General features: G+C 40.9%; 1 protein-coding gene across 5 annotated transcripts in view; it reads right to left on the bottom strand.

Annotated features, from left to right (window-relative positions):
• Positions 1 to 315: 315 nt before the first annotated feature.
• Positions 316 to 22,505, bottom strand: part of SEMA6A (semaphorin 6A) — a 115,723-nt gene continuing 93,533 nt past the window's right edge. For all 5 annotated transcript variants that reach the window (XM_064439178.1, XM_064439181.1, XM_064439182.1 and 2 more), the window contains one exon: positions 316 to 4,406. In XM_064439178.1, coding sequence (XP_064295248.1) covers positions 3,217 to 4,406 — 1,190 coding nt within the window. In that variant the 3' untranslated portion in view covers positions 316 to 3,216. The remainder of the gene's footprint in view (positions 4,407 to 22,505) is intronic.

The following is a 22,505-nucleotide window of genomic DNA, read 5'->3' as shown; positions in this document are numbered from 1 at the left end:
ATGATCTATTTTGGTGGACCACACGTGCTTAAATCCCAGCCTTGATCTTTTAAACTATCACGTCTGCCATAAATATTTGATGATGAACAAGCTCATAAAAAGAAAATGCAGAATATGAATAGATCAAGAGCAAATGCGTGATTCAATTTTTAATTACCATCACCTTACTCTAAAGTCAAGTTCATCTTCTGTGAGAGACAGAAAGTAACAAATTTCTTTTTCTACCATAATCTGATCTAAATAATCAGTGTTGCATTTATTTGTATTTTTTAAGGATAAGTCATTGTAGAAACATAAGAACCAGGACACAAGAAATAAGGTAGAACAGTCTGGTTTTATTACCATATGTAATCAAGAGCTTTTATTTCCTCTTTTCTCCTCCTTCTTTCTTTCCTTTTTTTTTTTTTTTTTTTTTTTTTTGTACAACATACATTAAGTTGTGAATCAGATGTTAGGGGGATGTGGAAATGAAGGGAAACTCGTGACATCACAATACTTTACAACTTTACAACAAATGAGAGTCTGAATTTGTTGCATCTACCAGTGTATAGCAAGGGTGGAAAGCAAAGGCACACATAGGTTCATGAACCCCTCAAAACAAAGGGTGGAAGGGAACTGTGAGTGGGAAAAGACAAAAACAGAAGACCCACCGAGTACAAAATGCATGTTTCAAGGTCAGCCTGGTAACTGGTGCGGTGTACATCACGAAGGCAGATCGCTACACAAGCTGTGGCTGTGATTATTCATCTCTACGTTTTTGGGAGAACGCTTTGTGGGGTAATGTCAACAGGACCTGCGCATTTGGTCCTCCAGGGGTTTGGAGCTTGGAAAAAAGGTTGCGAGTTGGTACTTTTAAAAAAATGACCTTGCTACCTACTGTTTTCACAGGGTTTTCTGTTTGTTTTTATTAAAACAACAACATTGCTTTAGATACAGAACTATCTACTCCAGTCTGCATAGTTCACTAAGGGTGAACAAAACTGTTTCATAAAAGAAGCCATGATGAAATGAAAGAACATGCAAGCACCCTTGTTACACACTTTGGTCTAGACCATCCAGACTTTATATATACCATCTATAAGCTAATGGACTTAAAATTTGTCTTTTCAGTCATTCAGAAACAAAACCAAAACCCTGAAAAACAAATGGAAGTATAAAATTTTAAAAAACAAAATTGAAACAGAAACAACCACCTTACTCAAACATACTGTTCAGTAGATATATATATATATATAAAAAGCTTAGAAGCGATCCCCATCGTTTTTCTACAGTATGTTGACACAGTTATTGTAACAGATTAAAAACACATCTATGTTTTTGCATAAACTGAAAGACTGGAAAGGAACTTACACACCTGCGCGCGCACACACACACGCACACACCTGTGCGCACGCACACTCCCACGCTAGCTACATGCACAGTCACACAAAGGAAACAAAGGAAAAAAAATTTTTTTCCCCAAAGAAGTATATGCAGCATCCTTCTGGAGCAGCAGGTAGCTACAGCAGGAGCCTGCCTGCCTGTCCTAGCTCCGTGTGCCCCGTGTGCTGTGGGATGTGCAGCCGGGCTTTCTGCGGGGCTTGGCCCCTTTCACCAGCGCTCATCCCCAGCCAGAGGACACACCAACCCTGTGGACAAGGGTGCTGGTCATTTCCCTGCTGCCCGGTGAGAATGATCCCTATGCTGATGTGTGGTAAAGGGGGAGCGGAGGGCAGGGGAAGGCAGAACCCCTGGCATGGTGTGTTGGGAGCATTGCCGCTTGTCGGTGGTTTTGAGAGAGGAGTTGGCACAGCTAGAAAGTAAAATTGAAATGAAGGCTATGGTGCTAGCCTGATTTCCTGAGGAACACGGGGTTATGACAATAACCACTGTGTTCTTCCTTGAATGTTTTTACTCCAGTTCTTGAAGGGGCTTGAAGGAGGAAGGATCAATAAATATTTGCATTACTCGAAGGGGAAAAAGAAAAAGGTTTTACATACTACAGCTCACAAGTATACACAACTGAGGGTGTAAGGCACAAATTTACATGTGGAAGAAAACAGGCTATTCACAGATATATTCCCACGAAAAACCCGTGTGATAAGACCATAATTTATGCATGGTAACAGCCGGCATATTAACTAGTTCACACTGTTTGAGGATTTTGTTTGCCGTCTCACATGCAAGGTGAAATGAGATGGCACATCACAAGCTGGTGCCTTCACAGAAAGTATTAGCTACTGACAAAGCCATGTTGATAGCAATGGTGCACAAATGTGCATCTTTTAAGAGTTTTTCTTGCAGTTGCGTTAGAAGTTACGAACTTGTGGTATTTGTTTGTTGCTGTCTTAGGTCAGAGGCCCAGCCAGCTAATTAGCTGAGAGACTTAAATAGATATCCCCTTTTTTTTTCAGCTAACCAGGCAGCCCAGGCACAAAGTTCAGAATTCCAGCTCCAACTTATCTAACTCAGTGAATTCATTGGAAAAATAAAAGAGTTTTAACTACTCCAGTTAATGGGTTTCACGTTTAAATAGGTATAACTTTCAAGGTACTTCTGAAGAGCTGCTCACAGGATGATATGCAGAAGTCATTTCCTTAGGAAAAACAAAAGTTGAACAATAAATAAGAGGAGTTATTTGCGTTAACAGTCATGTGTTATTCATTAAAAGAGAAGGGTAGCAGAAATCTATGACATAGTTTGCCCAACACGGCATTTAACTGCTGTAACCAAAAGGCTGTAACACTGATGGGCATCATTTCACAGTACCTGCACGTAGTAAACTTCTGCCATTGTTAAGTCAGAGTTAGCTTTATCAATGGATTCTTTTTTCTTTTTTTTTTCTTTTTGAAATTTGTTTGTTTTTGTAATTATTTGTTTTGCTTTTCAGAGCACTCCTTCCCAGTTCAGGAATGCGCTGTGCAGCTGTGGGGCAGGGTGAAATGTCACAGTCATCTTTCACCTGTGTGCTTTTGGCTCAACATTTATGATGGAGGGTTAGACTTTTGAGCAAGAACTGGCAGGTTGTGGGGGCGAGTCCTGCAATTGCAAACCTTCAACCATGGGTCATATGGCTCGGGTTTAAAAAAATATTCCACTTTTCCCAGAGAGCAGAAATCCAACACATCTTCAGCTTGCAACAACCATCTTCTCAGAGGAGCGACTGATAACAGTTGCAGAACACTGGCTTTCAAGGGCAACCTCTGCCTACTGTCCTCCCCCCCCACACCACTCTGATTATGTACATGCATCATTGGGCTTCATGGACGTGGAGAGTGGAGCAAAGGAAGGTTTGGGAGGTACATCTGGCTTTAGCGAGGGCGTGCGTTTCAACCCTGACCTCGTCAGTGAGTTGTAGGTGGTGAGACTTGGCTGCCGAGATACAGTCACAGCCTGTGCCTGAGCAGCATGGACTTGTATTGAGTCCACTCGCTGTGGGGCCGGTGGTGGGTTGTCACCCCGGCTGAAGCTCTGATTGCGGGAAAGGTGGGATGAGTTAGAGGAGTTAGTGTTGTTTCTTTTGAGGGTTGACGTCTGGTGACTTCTTGTGAGCGAGTTTGTAGGGTAGCTTCTTTTGTAGTCCACATTGTAAGCTGAAGAGTGCATCTCTAGCCGCTTGCTCAAGCCACTCTGTGACAGCGAGGTGCTCGGAGGGCCAAGGGAAGCTTCCCGCTGGGGTACTTTTGGTGGCATGCTGTCAAGATTTTCCACCAGGTTAACCCCGTGGCTGGGGCTTTTGCTACTGAGATGGTCCTTGATAGTTTTGTACTCAAGGGTGGCATTCTGGTCCTCCACAGACATCTGAGCCCCATCGCTCATTTTTGGCTGGTCAACATACTCATGCTGGTAGCCTTGTTGGGCTATGGGCAGGACCACGACACTGGGAATGTGGCTAGGAGAAGCCCTGAGTGGCAGATCAGTTGGGATAACAGGCGAGGCCATCGGGGGGATATCTTTTGTGCAGGCATTGATGAGGTTCTGGTTTCTCTCCCATTCCCTGCTGCCACGGCTGGGCTTTCTCTTCTGTTGCAGGGTTGGGGTGGACTCAGGGGTTGGCAGAGCGGCCAGGTCCAGATGGTGCTGGTCAGCTTTGATTAGCATCTTGGCAGTGCTGCCTGGGGTAGCCAGCTTGCCATTGTGCATCAGAGGCGTGAGAATAGCTTCAGGCTTTGGCTCCTTGGACTGAGCGTCCCCAAAGAGGCCACTGAGCTTGGTAACACTGCTCATGGAGCCGCGGCGGGAGTGGGTCAGTTCCTTCTCCTTCCTCTGCACAACAGCTACGTCTCTGCGGCGGTGGTCGCAGATGCAGTACACTACGATTCCTGAAAAGACGGCCCCCATGACAAACGCCAGAATAACAGCAATGGCCAACAGGGTGACCGGCACCAGCTGATCATGACCCTTCAGGTAACTCTCACGAATCACTCCTGCAATAAACAGCATACAGTGGTTAAACAAACTAAGAATGGGGAAAAGCTACTTATCATTAACTACTTTGTTCAAAGGCAGACAAACCTGGAAGGTTTTTTTGTGTTTTGCAAGGTGGTTTTTGGTCAGCTTGCCTAAATTTGGAGACATACTGTACCTGCCAGCCACCTATTGCATGTGCAGCATTAGGCTGTCAGTACAGCTTTAAGATCTTGAGTTGAAGACTACAAAGTTCAGGAGGGGAGAGAGAATTTACTCGCACAGCAAGTGCAAGTGGTTTGAAATCCTGGCCCTGGGCAACTCACACTGACTTCAGCAGGTCAGAGCTATTATTTCTCCTCCTCTGACATAGTGCTCATTCCTCCTGTCCCTCCATCTGATCTCTCCTCAGCTAATACTATCTCATTTTTACTACAGTAAACCATTCACATTGAAAAACCTTTAAAAGGAAGAGAGGAGACAGAAGCTCTGCAAATATCAGACAAGTGCATCCCACACTGTTTAATGCTTCTTTCTCTGCTCGTAATTCTGTTATCTTTGTCATGTATTTTAAAAGTCAGTGTCACATGCCTGAGCTACAGAAGGATGCTTAAATAACTATGAAAGATAGACCAGAGTGTTGAAATCTATTGAGCCTGATAGATGACTGTCCTTGCTATTTTAATTTTAAAAGCTCTCTTGTTCTGAACACGTGAACAGGTCGAAGTCTGTGCTGAAGCCTATGCTTTCTCAGCTGAAAGCCCTGACTCTGAGGGCCTCATCTTTCGGTCCTGTGCTGAGGTCAGAAATCACTGTCAAATCTCACTTGGCCCTCCAAGTGCCCGCTGTCAGAGAAGGCATCTGTGGCAGAGTTCACCTCCTCCATCTGAAGTCCCTAATACAGCATTAATCAATACCCTGAATTTCTGAAGAAAGCATGTTTTTTCTGACATAGTTGGGCACCAAGCCAGCAACACTAATGAAACACAAGCACAGAGCCTCTAGTTTGCCTTTTTTTTGTCATTTCTGGTTTTGTTCTTAGTGCTTAACAAGGAGCAGCCACAGCCTGACAAGGAGCTGAAGGAACATCTCTCCCACCTCTTTCTCCAGAGAGGGTCCAAGTGCCAGGGCATTAAAAGCTCCACAATCTCTAACAAAATATAATCTTTGTCCTTATTACAGGAGAGGCAGCAAGACAGAAAATGTACCTCCACAGCTCCCCTGAGACTTTGTGAAGATACAAACTTTCATGCCATAAATCAACTGCTTCTACAATAATGCCTGTTCTTGTATTTGGCAGACAAGGTATTAGTGACCCAGAATTAGAACCAAATGCAAAATACTCCTCAGCAAACTATGTTAAAAGAGCACTGAAGAAGTTGCTGCTCTGTCACAGAAACCTTTAACAAGTATTCTGGCTAGGTATAGTATTGCTTCCATAGCATATATTTTTCTGTTCCCATTTAATCACAGCATTTACATGGACAAGGGATATTTGCTTACAACATAGGAACTTTATATTTAAAATCAAAACAGCTCTTGAAATCATAAGCGCCTGTGTGTGACATCACAGCTGGCTGCCACAAAAGTTATTGTGCTATAACAAACAGAGGATTATGATTTCATGAGGAGAATAAATAGCGAGAGTGGATGATTGCTTAAGAAAACAAGATCCTGCATTCATATAAATGTCTTAATAGTAAAAAGAGTAAGGGGAGGAAAGTAAATCTCAGAAAACAATATATAATTAGAAACAATCTTCAAATTAAGTGTTTCTAAAAGAACCCTCTTTTCAAGCCCAGCAGCTTTTTAAGAGGCAGTTTTTTCTATTCTTTGTCATCAGTACTTAACAAGAGGCGGTAGAACCTACCTCTGTAATTTAAATCCACATACAAAATTGCAGTATATAGACCAGAAGCACAGGCTAGTGGTTATGGCACAGTCAGCAGTTAACTACATTTCACTGCAAATGTGTTGGTCTGCTGTGGACCTTACACCTGGTGATATTTACAAGCTAGACTCTGCAGCATTTTGAGACACTTGTAAAACTGTCTGTGGTCATTAACTGGAGAATCAGAAATAGAGAGCCTTAAATGGGTGGGAAGGATGGTCAGGGAAGTGCTAGGTCTTATCCAGAAATGCATTGCTGGGTGTGAAGTTAAGGAAAGCTTCAACCTAAAAAGCCTAATTTTCATGGACACCTTTCACGCACAAACTTCTCAGAGATATGCCCCTTTGAGCACTTAAGTCCAATGTTTATTGCATGAAAAATGCTCAAAATCCCTGCTCAGTTCCCTGCCTGAAGGTGTAAGCACCTAATGGTGAAGCCAGCACAGGTTCATGAAGGGAAAGTCATGCTTTATTAGCTTAATGTTAATATCATTTTATGTACAGAGCAGGGGACAATGCTGGAGTGCAGCCTTGCGGAAAGGGATCTGGCAGTTTTGGTTGATGTAAATCTCAATATGGGTCAACAACATGCCCTGGTGGCCAAAAGGGCCAACTATATAAAAATATTAGAATGTGTCTAAAGGAGGGCAACAAAGACAGTGAGAAGAATAAAGGGCATGACTGATGAGGAGGGGCTGAAGAGACTTGGTTTGTTCAGCTTAGAGAACACGAGACCTCTTTGCTACCTAAAACTTCATTATGATGGATAGTGGAGAGGGAAGTGCTGATCTCCCTCACGTGTCCGGTGATAGGATGTGAGGGAATGGCTTATAGCTCACATCCATGTCTGACATTTTCTACTGGCTAAGTGAGGTTGTTCTCCATCCTTAGCCTTCTGCAGAGCCCTACTCTGCAAATGATAGCCTTAAGCACAAACCTGCATCACTGCATACAAAAGCAACATGAAATGTTCAATTTTACATTACCAATGGATCTTGAATCATTACAACTCATGTTACAGAATTACCACACAGTTCAGACTGAATGACCATGCGTGTTCAAGAAAGGGGTAGCTGAAATGATGTCACTCATGCTGCAGGTGTTTTATCAGCAGAAATTTATGAGGGTCTCAGACCAGTCTGATTCCAGCTAGTTCCTCTTGAGCTAAAACCTTCCTGATGTTTATTATGTTTTCTATATTAGAGTTAAAGGATATTTAACATTTGTGGCTTTGCTCTAGGGAGGTGGATCTTCTCTGGACACAATGTCAGATTAATGACATAATTTATTTTTTATCATGGATCACATCCATGTGTCTTTAGTTATGCAAGCAATCTCAACAACTTTAACTTAAATGAAATAAGATGGGCAAGATTTGACGCTGCATTAATGTTTATGGAATAGATACAATCAAGTAATGAAAAAGTACAAGGAATGTTCAGCCTCCTACTGTCATGACCACAGGGGAGAAAAATCTAATATGAAGTAGGCTGATGATTGCAGTCATTGTCAATCAACATCTCAAGCCCCTAGCATCAGTAGTAACTGCACCCACAGAATGGGAGGAATAAGCATGTGTGTGATCCCAACTGTGTCCCCAAAACAAGCCAGTTTGAACCAAACAGATAGGACAGTGTTTGTGCCATTTTACAGACTGCATTGTGTGTGCTTTTACCTATCCTGTTGTTCTTACAGAACATGTTCCCCAAGGCTCAGTCCAGCATCATTCACTAGCACTCATTATTCAATGAATTAAAATAAATAGAGAAAATAATCAGAAAAATGTAGGGCTTAAATTTTTAAAGTCAAGTAAAGTATTCAGACTCCCAGCTTTGAGAAAATATCTGCTATAGAAAAGTCTTATGTATTATCTAACATCCTTCTAAGACATTATGCACTAAGACGTTATGACTGGGGTGGCTGCATAAAATGCTATGGAAGCAGACTGTAAAATATGATTGATAAAATATCCCTGTATTATTTTTATATTATTTTTAATAATAAAACAATTATTCTAAATAAAATCTTACTTTTAAAATATTATGGCTAGCACTTCCCTGTTTGTTTACAATATGATCTTTTCAAATGTGAAAATACATTGCTTATTTCATTTTATGTGGTCCATATTCTTGACTGTTTTCTGTAGTACATGGAGACATATTACCATGGTTAATAACCAGCTATTCTTTGCAAAGGGATATTCACAGAGTCACAGGATCACATAATCACATATTGTTGACAGAATTACCTGTATTAATTTATACTTGGGAGAGGCATGGTTGTAAAAGTAGTAGTAAAACTCAAAAAGCTTCAAAGACATAGACAAAGTTAAATATTTGCTCCTTCAAGGACCAGACCTTAAATGTTGCTAATGCCACAAACGTGCTGACACTTATCTATCTCCCTGAAGTCTTCAAGTTAAGTCAAGCTCTGTCCCTTGCAAATCACAACCAGACTTATGACTTCAGGGTCTTCCCACATGATGTGCTATTATTTCTGGCTACTAAAAGAGCCAGGCTGGTCACCTGATATCCTCCACTTTTCATGGCCATTCTGATTCCCATAGACAACCTGATCCTTCCTCCCCCACTAACTTTCTGTAATTTCATCCCATGTCCTTTTGTCTGCATCTCCTAACATCCCCATTCATTTTCTCAGTCAGTATGCCCTGTACTGTAACAGTCTGGAACATGCAAAATCACCTCTTCTTACTCATCTAATGAGAGGCAAGACCTGATATGGTACTGTATTATTCTGCTATACATAATTCATTCTTTCTTCCAGCAGAGCTTGTAGGTAAGGTACACAGTGTTGGCTGGCTGGTTGGTTAAGAGGACATTGAGAAAAATGTTTCCAAACCTTTGAAGAGTTTCAATTCTGAAATGAGCTAGTGCTTGGATAAATCACATGAGTAGAGTATTGATCTAGCTTGTTCACTAAAGGTAGTTGGGTAAAAAGGCAAGGAGATGTTAAATTTTATGTCAATAATACATATACTTTTTCTGAAGTTCTGGAAAAGGTGAGAAGCAGACTTGTTGAATGTCTTCGAGTGAAAGAGAGAAAAGATCAGAGGTGATACCATAGTACACATCTACAGTATACTACATCAATGTAAGCAGGAAGGGGATGAGGCTTCTTCTTTTCACCCATTAACAAAAGTATTCAAGGGTTAGGACTGTACCTCTATATATGCTAAAAAACAAGTTAAAAAGCAAGGCGCGCACCATGCTGAGAGTATTATTGTACAAAAATGCTGATGAAGTTCTGCTCCTTGTAATTCTAACAGGAAAGAACTTCTGAGGGCAGAAGTATAATTAGGATGAAATAATCACAAAGGAATAGAGTTCATAATTCTAAAGAATACATGGCATGAGCATAATTTAATAGGAATAATGACTATAAGTACAACAAACTTCAGTAAAAGAAGACAGATAAGGAAAGACATGGAGACTGAAGAATTTACTCCTTTTCCTGCTTCACTTTTCAGGAAAAATCCCCACTCTGATCTGTGATCAGAAATGTAACAAAGTCAGGGAATAAATGCAGACCAGAAGAGAGAAAAGATGTAAAAATATTTCGATAAGGTAGGTGTTTTCAAGTTGCCTAAAGGGATTTGTCCTTGACTGCATAAGAACTGTGCAGTATCTTGGAGAATGCTGGAGAAAATATGGGCATCAAGAGCTCTGGAAAAGCAAAAAGCTCTGGATGCCTTTGAGATGAGCGAAATGGAGGACCTAACAAACGACAGAACTGCCAGCCTAATTTTTAGAATGGGAATGACACTACAAGTGATTAAACAATCTATTTTATTAGCATCCAAAGGATGATGACGTAATTATAAAAAACAACAACAACAAAACCCAAACAAAAAAAAAAAACAGACAAAGCAAATTTGCCAAGAATAAGTTACATTAAACTGGACAAACTTCTTTTTTTGGCAGGATAAATGGCTTAATTTTTATGGGGAAACATTAAGTATGATACCTTTCGGCTTCTGAAAAGTCTTTTGACTTATTTTCTCAGAAGCAAATGAAAGTGAGCTAAAACCTGCTGAAAAGTTGCAATTGAAAAGTATTGATCAAAGGTCTACCTGGAAAGAGATCTGAAGCAAGGTGTCTGTCTCGGGAGAACAGCAATTACCAGGCATCTGCAGAAAGGAGACCTCAAGTCCAGAGGCACAGCAAAAGAGCTGTGTCCTTTTAGCATGTACAAACAACAAACTACTTCCCAGTTTGAATGGCTTAATGTGAGGCTGTTTTAGTGATACAATAGCCTGGATGCTGCCTTCTTTCACAGCCAAGCAGAAGTCAGTAAGAATAACAAGAACAGGGCAGAGCAATACTCGCTTCTATAACTACAAGTTCCTGTGTGTGAATAACCTAGTTACCTGTCACCAAAACCAATGCCTTTCAGTTCGAGCACTACAGTTAGCTGTAGTGGACACAAAGACACCTCTGCCCCAGAAATGGTGTATGGCCATGAGAGGTGTACCACGACCACATGACATGTGCACCAAGAATGCTCTGTGATCACCTCCACAGGGAGCTGTCATTGTCTAGCTTTCCAAAGTTGCTTGCAACAGATGGTAAAGTAATAACCGAAAATGGTGGCACACACAAAACTGAAACACAGAGGTGGGAAATGAAGAATAATGTTTTGGCAGGAAAGTGAGGGAATAACTATCAAGGAATAAGGTAATATTCATGTCTATACCACACATAACAGCCATAAGAAAGCGAGTGTCATTGCCATCTTAAACTTCACCTTTGTAGCTAAACGGGAATGAGAGCGCTTCCATCTCCAACACCTACAAAGTCAGTTGAGACTTTGCACAGAACAAGCCACTGTTCCAGAAAGGCACAGCGATTTCTTTACTGTTGTTATTTAAGGAGGAAACCTTGCCGTTAATTTCACTCTTCAGTGCAAACTTCTCTGTCTAATGCACATCTCCCTATGCTTACACTTGTAAGAAACACTGGTATAGACTCACTATGAATGGACGTTTTTACGGGCTTCAGAATATCTTTTTTAAATACCACTGAATAGGTTTTCAACATGTGTCTCCAGGTGTTAGAACTGTGTTTACAGGCAGTCTCATGCTGCTAAAAGACTCTTTCAGCCTGGAAAATCCCTGCAGGTATTAACAAGCTTTCTTCCTCCTTTTTAACCAGCAACAGGAATAAAAAAATTCAGATGAATTCAGACTGGACACCCAGATTTAGTGTGATAACACATTCAGGAATGACCAGAGTCTACCATGCATTTCTGTGATCTTATCTCATTGTTTTTCTTGAAGGAATAATTTCAAAGTTTGACATAAACCAACCACACTATAATCTCAATGATTTGATGTTTGTCATTTTATTGGAACTGCTTTCTTGAAAACAGTAAGCTTTTTCCTTTATCTTCTTCCTGGCTGCAAGGACTTGTTCTGCTGACTCAGTGCCATTCTACCCAGTATTCGTTTTTCTGGCCCCTCCATGTCAGCAGCTAGAAAAAAAACAGCTCAAACATTCATAGTTAAGGCTGCTGGAGAATGCTTTCCCCCCCCTTCCCTCACAGTAAAGCTGTATTGTTGATTTGTAACAGTCTGCAACTCTAAGTTTTGCATGACTGTGCTGAGAAGAGCGACCCATCTCCCCCCAGATTCTGTCCTACAGCTCTCAAAGCCAGTTGCCCAAGCTAGCAGTCTGAGATATCCTGCAAACAGAAAGAGGATGCAAGCACTTGAAGAAAAGAATGATTCTGCTAAAGAAAAAAACTTCAGTTGCAAGAGACCTGGAGATCATTAGAAGTATGAGGAGAAACCGTACTTCAGAACTATGAAAAGAAAATCAATATATAACGTGCCTGAAGTAACACATAACACAGCCTTGAAAAGGTTCTAAACAATCAGATCAGCCACAGTGGCCTCTGTAAGGTTTTTTTGGCCCTTTAATCAGACCTATTTCAGCAGGAATCCCTCCAGGATAGGTTCATCTATTGATCTCTAAGGGTGGTTTTATTTTTCCTTTCGCATGGTCCAAATTATATCACTTCTCTCTACTTTTGATGAATGACTGTCGACATGACTGTCTGTAGAAGAAAGATGGTTGTAACTTACTAAAAGAGGGGAGATCAACAGGTGGCTTTGCTCTCAATGGGAAGACGGAGAATTTTCAATCTTGTATGTTTTTAAAGCTGGATAAATTAAGCAAGAAAGGTGAGACAAATGACTCCACCATGTCCACATGAGACAACCTGTAAGTCTTGAAGCTACATTTTCAGAATGGATTTCAATTATCTGTTTTTAGTTTAATTATGAGTCTGCAGTCCAATTTTTCTGCATGCCACAGTAGCCATACAAAACCTACACCATGGCTACACTTGTGAATTTTCAGAAAGTAGAAACAAGCCATTCTGTTTTGAAAGGGATTGTTATAGATGGAAATTACAACATCTGAACCAGCAAATCCATGCTCAGACAATTCCCACCCCCACTGAAACAAAGGGGAAGCAGACCTGAAAAGGACTGGAATAGCAAGCCCTTAAAGCTTTTTTAATTGTGTTACTTCTAAGCAGTATCTCTGTAAATAAACCAGTTTATTAGGTTTGAAGGTATGGGAGAAGGTCTAAGATACACAGCCTCCTGGATCTCTAATGTAATGATGAAAGTCATTATAGTTCTGATGCCAGACCAATTTTATTTGTCCCAGTGGCTAGGCTCAAGGCCAGTTCTTGCACTAGAAAGTGCTTGACAACCTTCCTCCCACTGGCAGGTGGTATGCAGTGGCTGATCATTTTGAACTTTCCTGGTTTCAGTACTTGCCTTCACCTCTCACTCTTTCCCAGTGAGCAATGATAATTCTAGATGCCCCTGTGTGATAGAGAATAAGCAGAGAATAAGCAGGTCCTTTAAAAAGTAAAACGCAGGCATTCACAGTAGTTAAAACAAGCTGTACAAAATTGAAATGTCAAAGAAAATTAATTCTTTTGTAGCTTGTCTCGGCAGAGGCAAACTTTATGCTACTGTGCATCTTAAAACACAAGTTTCCTTTAAAGTCCTCTGCATTTCTTCTAATGGCATTAAAAAAAAAAAGCTCAGTGCACATTCTGGGACCTTTCTACTCTGCCTGGGATGAGCTTAAACATATCCAGCTGCTCTTTATTAATTTACTTCAGGGGATCTTTCATAGCTGGGTTAAAACAGATTTATGTATGTTTGGCTGAATATGAATTGTAGAATCATAGAATTATAGAACGGTTTGGGTCAGATGGAACCTTAAAGATCTAGTTCCAACTCCCCTGCCATGCACAGGAACACCTTCCACTAGATCAGGTTGTTCAAAGCCCCATTCAATCTGGCCTTGAACACTTCCAGCGTTGGGGCATCCACAACTTCTCTGGGCAACCTGTTCCAGTGCCTCACCACCCTCACAGGGAAGAATTTCTTCCTTACATCCAATCTAAATCTACCCTCTTCCAGTTTAAAACTGCTGTCCCTTGTCCTTGTTGCTACATGCCCTTGTAAAAAATCCCTCTCCAGCCCTCTGACAATTTTTGTGGTCCTTCTCTGGACTCCCTCTGACAGATCCATGCCCTTATGTTGGGGGCCCCAGAGCTGAATGCAGTACTCCAGGTCAGGTCCCATGAGAGTGAAGTAGAGGGGCAGAATCACCTCCCTTATCCTGCTGGCCATGCTTCTTTTCATGCGGTCCATGATATGGTTGGCTTTCTGGGCTGCCAGTGCACATTGCAGGGGTCATGTTGAGCTGCTCATCAACCCACACCCACAAGTCCTTCTCCTCAGGGCTGCTCTCAGTCCATTCTCCACCCAGCATGATTTCAGGGCTCCAGAGAAGTTGTCGTAGCCTACAAAGCGAATCTCTCTTCTTCACAGCTCCCATTTCACTGCATGAAGCTCCTCTGACGGCACAGTACAAATGCTGTATTTTTTTTTTCCCTCTGCTGTGGGCATTACGTATTCTGGGCAGCCCAGTGCCTTTCTGGAAGCAGTTTTTATGAACAGTGTCAAGGAAAGAGAAGCTGTCACTGAGAAATTCTGTGGCTTTTCCTCCTCTTTTTTACAGCCTGTTTTGAACTATGGCCTTTCTGCAAACATGGAAAAGTGAAGTTTGCTGAATGTCAACATAAGCAGCTCTGCTTAGACGGCTGAAGCTCAAAGCAGCCTTATGGAAGAATTGGGGCTAAATTTCAAACACTGCATATGACCTAAAAGCAAAAATTGTTTCCTCATCAGCTCTGATCTTTTTTAAAGACACAAAAATGGGAATGTTAGTTTTGAGCAGCTAGTGTGACTAAACATATTACAGCTAAACTAACGAAGGAGGCATCTATTAAACATCTAAGACATTTAAATAATAAGACTGTACCCTGTATCTCCTATTCCATGAGGTCCCTGGGAATGACTATTAAACTGTTGAACAACTATGTGACCAGGCCAACAATGTTTACTCATGCACACACACTGTATTTCTTAGGGATAGTCCATCTGCTCACAGCTGGGTTGATGGTGCATGTTAGGATCATGCCTGGACCCCATGTTATGTCTGGTCTTACACAGAGGGAGGATGAAACCCCTTCTGTCATTAAACTGTATATTTTGTGACAGAAAGCAAACACTGTGGATTAACTCTTCATTTCTCCTACATTTATGAACACTGCAAGTGTAGTCAAAAGACCTGGACTTAAGAATTAAAACATGCCCCAGTGATCAGTAAAAGACAAGACTGCTTGTTCTAGAAATATTTGCAGGGCTGGTGCTGTAGGCGAAAAATAGCTTATACATTTCTGATGTTAGTTTTGTCATTTCCCTCCACACTGCAGTCCCATAAACTCATCTGCCTTTCAACACACTAAGTGACTGAGGAATTGCAATGAGTTTGAAACACTGGCCATAACAGTCAGCAAGACTAATTTTACTGCTAGATCTTTTTCTCTATCTCACTAGTCTTCCAATAAAAATCAGAATAAAAATCAGAAGCCTTCTTTCCTCTCAGATTCACTCAAATCCACAGTATCTCCCGTAAAGCAAGCAGGGTTACTCCAGCCACATCCCGAGGTAAAAGACAGCATTTCCCTGATGGACTTCCTGTCCTGGTGCGGCTATCATCTCTATCTCACCTACTTAATTTTCTGTCGCCAGTGGTGGTGGCTTCCTTCATGCATTTTCTGTCAAATTTATAGTTCTCTGCAACTTTTGACCTAATTTCTTTTATCACCTCCCCACCTTGCAGGCGCTGCATATATATTTACACTTTGATGCCATAACTTCATTGATCTTTCCCGTCTGTGCATTTTTTTTAACGTCCTCAGTGATTACTCTGGCCAGTCTGCTTCCCTGGATGAAGTGAACCTGTAGCTTCATCTCAGAGGACATACTTTAGCAAGCAGGTACCTGGCCCAGCTCCAAGAAAGCTGCTCTGGGGCTAGCAGCAATCTAGCCACAGTAGTGTGTGCAAATTACTGTCTTCTCTGATATACATTCAAAGCCCATCCAGACACCGACTGTCCAGCAGCAGGCCAGGCAGATGTACCTGTATATTTGCTTTATCACACATCTCACAAGCAGAAGTCTTTATGCAATACAAAGTCCCCAGCCTTCCACTCAGTTCTGGTACTGGATCAAATCTCCATTTTCTGGATTTACTGTACTGTCTGTTCAGTTTCTGCTCATGCTCTTTCTTTAAGCCAGTATTTTCCACTGCTGCAGACAAACTAGGCAGCTTGCACTGCTAGTTAATCAACATGAAGGTAGATGCTATAGCAAGGAACATAACTGGCTTTTTTTTTGTATCTGTAGACTAGTTCTCAAAATATATTTACTGATCTACAGATATACAAGTTTCCATGTGAGAGGTTAAAGCCTCATTTTTTCCTAGCATTGGGACCCTAACAAATTTTATCACAATCTCTTTTCTCTCAGTAATATATATTTATTCTCTTCCCTCCTTTCTAAACACAGTGTAGGTGAGACCAAACCTTTTGTGGAAGTACAGCTGATGTTATCAAGATGTCTTGCCAAGATTAAGAAGAGGTAAACTGTATTTTCTTTCCGGGTCTTGATGCTGGGTATATGAAAGTACTCACCGATTTGTTATTAGTAACTTAGTTCAATAAGTGAGAACTGTGCACTGAGATATACAAATCCCCCTGGGTATGGAAAATTAATTGGTCTTACTGGATGAGTGCCTCAGGGCATTCCTGTAGCTTGGTCATATTTAGACAAAAAACATATAAAGTGCTGCAGGACTGTAAGACCTCTTTAAGACATTGAATAGAGACTAGTGTTTTGTAGAGATAAAGATGAACGCTATCTGCAAAAAAAGAGCAGTGCTCTTTATGTTCTTTATTATGAGCTGTGATTGCCCAAACCTCTGGGCAGGCTCTGTGGTGAATGCAAGAGGTTCAGTGGGGAGAGCAGGCAGAAGAAGGGACAGAGGGCACTCCTGCTCTGTGCTTTCCTTTGAGAGCCACTGATTGGGACTCATTCAGTGATGAATACACTTGGAGAATTGTTGAACTGTTTGATGGGAGCTATAAGCTGGTGGCAGGAATTGAATTTGTCCAGTGCTGACCACAGATTCAAAGAAACTACCAACGGCCTTTTCTGCACGACACGACAAGAACATTTCTGTTAGCTTCTTTAAAAACAAGCGGTACTCAGTGATTACCCAGCATTATGGCTTCTGTCTCACTCACCCTGCTTTCTTCCAAACAGGAGTTCAGTATAGTTTTCTGATTTAATGAATAAGGAAACACCTGGAAAATATGTGCTTCTCAAAAGACTTTTGGAATGATTTTAATGAAGACTTCAGTATGCTGCTGTTCAGGAGGTGTTTCTGTGCATCCTTAAATTCCCTGTCTGTGCTGATTCTGTTTGTGTTTAGTAACTGCAGACCTTTCAGGCCCTCCAAAAAAACCCCTCTGTTTCTTTCTACAAGAACATGATAGTGAATATCAGTAGCTTTGCAGGGCTTTAAAAATGTGCTGTCTTCCCCCCCTTTTTTTTAACAGCTGTTCTTTTATTTTCTGTCACAATTGTGGGTAAGATGGGATGGAGCATGAACAAGATGGCATATTATTGACAGCATGCAGCTGGTGTTATTTTCCAATTAAAAAAACTCTTGTTGGGCATATAAAAGAACTGTCTAGTTTATGCCCAGTTGTGACAATGCTATTAAGCTGCAACTTCATCTGAGATTTTATTTCACAGAAGATAGCAATCTTTGGTTGCTGGTGGGAGAACTACAGTTTAATATCCAGGGCTAACCACTTTGGTAGATGTGGGAGGCTGGAAGTGATCTGGAGGCTATCCACTGGGACTCACTATTTCAGACTATTACAGGTATTCTTCCCGGCCAACACAAAGTTGGTGATGAATATGCCGTTAGCCATTACCAAATGTTTGTTGCATTGTACAGCTGTGCCAGAAATGCCTCTTAATGCTTCTTGAGCAACTTCTCTATAAACTGCCCTAAGCAATTCTAATGCCAATGGAGCTCTTGAAATCTACTTCAGCAGGGACTCTGGCTTATTCTGATCCACTGGGGCAGGGAGAGCTGTCAGACTATCTGCTGATGGTTAAAGTGCATATCAGTCACAGCACTAATGCTCAACGTACACAGAGTTGTCTGTGTATTTAGTTGCCTAACTGTGACAAGTGTCTTCTGGGTATGAGGGACTGAGATTTTTCAAAAACTTACAGCTTGGCCAATGAAGCTCTTTTTTCCCCTCATGGGGATGTCAGGATGCACGTTTTTGATATAATGGTAAATTTGCACTATCTGCTTCAAAACCTCTCAATAAAATGCCCTTAAGACTCTTTTTTGTAGCATGAGAATAACACCATATTTTTCCCTATCCTCTTTCTCAGCTACCAGAACAGAAAATCTTAGAACACAGGATTAATATGCAGCAAAAGTCATAGCTACAGTAATCATATACCGGAGACTATATTGTCTCACTAAATGACTATCAAAGAGCTCGAAGTAACACCGGACTAAATTAGGGATATTCTTAGGAATGACTCCTTTCCAAACACATTGACATTTATTATCTGTATTTAATGTTCAAAAAAAATTAACATGGCAAATCTAAATTATGCCCTCTCCAGGTTTTTTTTTTAATTAACAGCATGCTGTTAATCAGTAAGCACCAGTCCATCCTGACAAAGAATTGAGCTCGCCTTTTTTACAGTCTTAAAGAAAACTAAACAAAAAAGGAAGAGAGTCAGTCTAGATCCTTCTTACATACTGAAAAGAGATGTTGATACCATTCACTAAAAGGTTATCTAGATGAGAAGAATGTAGGTGGTGTTTTGTACAGAGACATGTAATTAAACAGTTTGCAGTCCACAGATTGCATTAGAAGTGCTCTGAACCAGGACTGCCGATGTTTAGGTCAATGTAAAATTACTACAAGACATCTTACCTATTAATTAATACAATTATTGAAACTAGGCACATTCTATATGAGAAAAATTAATTGTTCAAATATCTTTAATAGCATTTTGACATTTTAATTGTACACTGGCATTAACACCAAAAGGCACTTTAAGGGTCTTTCAGCTACTTGCTTTTCTGCTCTTAATTCCCTTCAAATTTCAAAGCAGTTTCAGAAATCTCTTATTTAAACGGCTAGGTTGTCCTCCCAGTTCAGCACAGTTGTATGGCACAATGTCTCCCTGCACTCAATATAAACATCACAGAAACGAAACTTGGGGTTACTTAACATGCTGTCCATCAATTATGCTTTGCTATTTCCAGATAGAGTAGTGGCCCTGTGTGGCCAGCATACCCTACAGCAAATTCCCAGCTCTTGATAAATATGCCAGTGCTACAAGGGTCAAACAAGAGCACGAGGCAGTCTGTGTTCCTCCACCGAGCTGTCCTCACCGGGTGACTGTAGATGAATGCAGCTGGGGATCTAGCCCATCACACAATAGCTCTAATGCCCTGAACCCTGAGCAGCTGCCTTGACAAATTAGACGTGGCCTCTTTTATTGAAAAAGCAGATCAAGGTCCTGGGGCAATGACAGTTTTCCCCTGCTTTAGTAAGACAGGCTTCTACTGCTCATTGTAGCCTGGAAATGGATAGCCTGACTTTAAATCTATGCAAACAGACAATTACAGGTCAAGGACACCTGCTGTTTCCTGCAGCCACATTTGACATTTGATAAGCCCTATTTTAAACTTCACCCTTCTTTTATTTGTAGGATGCAGTAATTTGGGGACATTTAGAAAGAAGCGCTGTTGATAGTTTTCATAACCAGGAGTTGCACATCGCCCCAACCTCTTCTACTAACAATGATGTCTTTTTTTTGCCTTCTAAATAAAAAACGTCTCTTCGTTCTAATCTTGCTACTCACTTTTCCACTTCTTCTAGTTAAATCTCATATCCGTACTGTTAGTGAAACGTAGAAACATTTTGATTTCTGCAAATTTTAAGTTAGTGCCAGTGCTGAAATATAGACTTTCTTTAGGTGTGGCACAGGAAGTTGGTGTGTGTTGGAGTATACCCTCTCAATTATTTTTATTTCCTTACCCTTGCCTATCTTTTTCAGTGAAAACTGTTCCTCTCCTTACATTTTCAGAAGGTTACTATAGAAAATCTGTGACTAAATGAGCTGGGTTTTTTATGTAAGGTTTGAAAGGAAGATTTAGTCACAGGGAAGACACACTAAATCACTGCCCTGTATTCTATTACAATCCCCATTTTTTATTAAAATAGGCTTAAGGATGTGGCCCTGCCCAGGGACTTAGTTTCTATCATATTTTCTGCATGCCTTTTCTCTTCTCGGTCTCTTCACTCTTGTTCTTATAGAAATGTACAAAAATACAATGAAAACAAGTTTGAAGAAAGTGTGTTGTTAGAAACACTCTCCCAGCATTCTTCTTTCATCAATTTTATACAACATTTCCATTTTATTAATTAGCATCTAGTTTTCTACTGCCACTGTTTGAACTTGAGGATGCAATCTGAGATGATTAGCTGTCTCTAGCCCTGGGAGCAGACAGTTTAGACATGAAAGACAGAACAGAGGAAGGATCAGTGTCATTCCTCTGGATGAGTCTGGTGTGTTCCCTTAATCCTGACTGCACAGCCCTCTGGTGCATGTCACAGGATAGCAGTGACTCTAGCACGGTGAGGTCGTCAGTCTTCTGGCATGTTTGCTAGTTATTAGCCTGGTCTGATGACACAGGTATCTAGCCATTAAAAACTCTGCTGAGAAATTTGGTCCCATTTAGCTGCTAACAGTGGCTTTCTGATATTTATCTGGTACAGTGCTAAAATGGCACTCCACAGCAGGTATGCCATGCTAAGTCTCTGAGACATTCAGTTCCTGGATGAGCTACTCATTAGAGCCATTCTAGATGCATATAAGGTTGCTTGTTTGTTTTAAAAATATTTTTTTTAGTATTCCACCCAAGCAGCTAGTATATGTGACAAATATAAATAAGTCCCACCTCTAGAAACAGGATGTTTACAGTAAGCTGATGCTAATTTACCTAAGAACGTTTTAGAAAAAAAATAATCTATAGGGCTTTGTTTAGCACAGATTCATCCAGCCAACCTCTGTTTAAATCCTAATGGGAAAAGTAAGCAGGTTTTAATCTAGATGTGGATCTATAAAAGTTTAAATGGACTAAGTCCCTTGTCATCTTGTCTTGGGTAGGTAAAGTCCCTTTGTGAAGCACTACAGCTTCAAGTAACTACACCTCTCACTTCAAATCTCAGCCAAATGCTACAGAACCATAGACAGAATAAGGGCAAATTCCCTGCCCCCTTTCTCACAGCACTCTTACTAGACTGTGAGCAAAAGACTTAAAAGTATAGTAAGCAAAGGATCCAGTCCCGTTCAATCTTCATTGTTTCCTCAGCACTTGAAGCTGTTAGTGAACTGCAGAGCACTTCAATCTGCTTTTATGTTTGTGCACACAATGGTTTGAGACACAGGAAAGAATAGCCATGTTTGTGTACTTTCCTCCAGGCCACATGCTTTGAGTTTATAGTCTTCCCAAGCCCTGTCCAGGCAGCACTGACTACAGTCCAACTCCTTCTCCCATTAGCCTAACACTTTTTTTACAGTCAGTCAGTTCCTTCTGACAGATGTTCCTTCAGGACAACATGGATCAAATACATAGTATTTGCTTCATCTTGAAAATCCAAGCCTCCCCCCTGCCCCCCGCCAGATATGCAACACTGACTCAAAGAATAAGTTTTGACAAATTTTGTGCCACTTTAAATCCTCTTCAGAATTATTACAAAGTGCCAGCAAGATAACAACAGCTTCCCCCTGCAGCCTCTGATAAAACACACTTTGAATCTTTTAGATCCTTGCACATATTACCATAAAACATCATTTTTGTGTAAAAGCATACTCTGCAAACATAATTCCTGGTAAAAAACTCAGCCCCCCCATGATGAACACCAGTTGTTTAATTTATGCAAAAAAGAGTCCAAACCTTTGCTTTGCCACAGTTTGTTTTTTTCCTCTCATTTCATGTCTCCTTGTAAACTATGTTGTTAAATCAGCACTTTATGTTCTTTATCATTGCTGTACCTGAAGTTTCATATAATTCTGTCTCACTGCAGCAGAATTTGCCTGAACATTTGCAGACTCTCCAGAGACACGCATTGTCAGCACTTGGCAAATCTTTCAAGTAGCGATAATCACAGTAAAATTTAGTAACGCTGCCACTTGTATACAATATGAAATACCTTCTGGAGTCAGGTTTTGAAATGAACAGCCCTTGGGTTTCCCAAGAGCTCAGCCCTCTCCAAATGGAGGAGTTGACTGTTGCTAATGATTTCTGTACCAAAGAAAGGGCTGCAGTTATTAATAATAACAATTTAGATTCTACAATCTATACCATAATAGGTTCTACCAGGTAGTATATCTGCAGGAGCATTCTTGAGATCCAAATACACCAGCAACTCTTAACTCTGTAAACTGTGTCCACCACATCCCGCTTCTGATCAGCTTTTTCCCATTGTTACTTGGATAGTGACAACAGGCTTGTTAAGGAAAGCAGATACCACCTCATACTCTTCACTTAATGAGCATTGAGACAAGTAAGAATACAAACATTAAGCCTACTAACAGCAACATTACGCTTTCATCATTCAGTGCCCAGCTCAGCCATGTCTACCTGAATGCTGCAGAGAAGAAGCTGTAGCAGGCCCACAAAATCATCAGCTGAGTCTGCAACCAATTTATCAACACC

Source organism: Phalacrocorax carbo, chromosome Z, assembly GCF_963921805.1.
Source record: "Phalacrocorax carbo chromosome Z, bPhaCar2.1, whole genome shotgun sequence".
In the NCBI taxonomy this organism is placed as follows: Eukaryota; Metazoa; Chordata; class Aves; order Suliformes; family Phalacrocoracidae; genus Phalacrocorax; species Phalacrocorax carbo.
The sequence above is the reverse complement of the archived record's forward strand: the minus strand, read 5'-3'. Positions and strand labels throughout refer to the sequence as shown.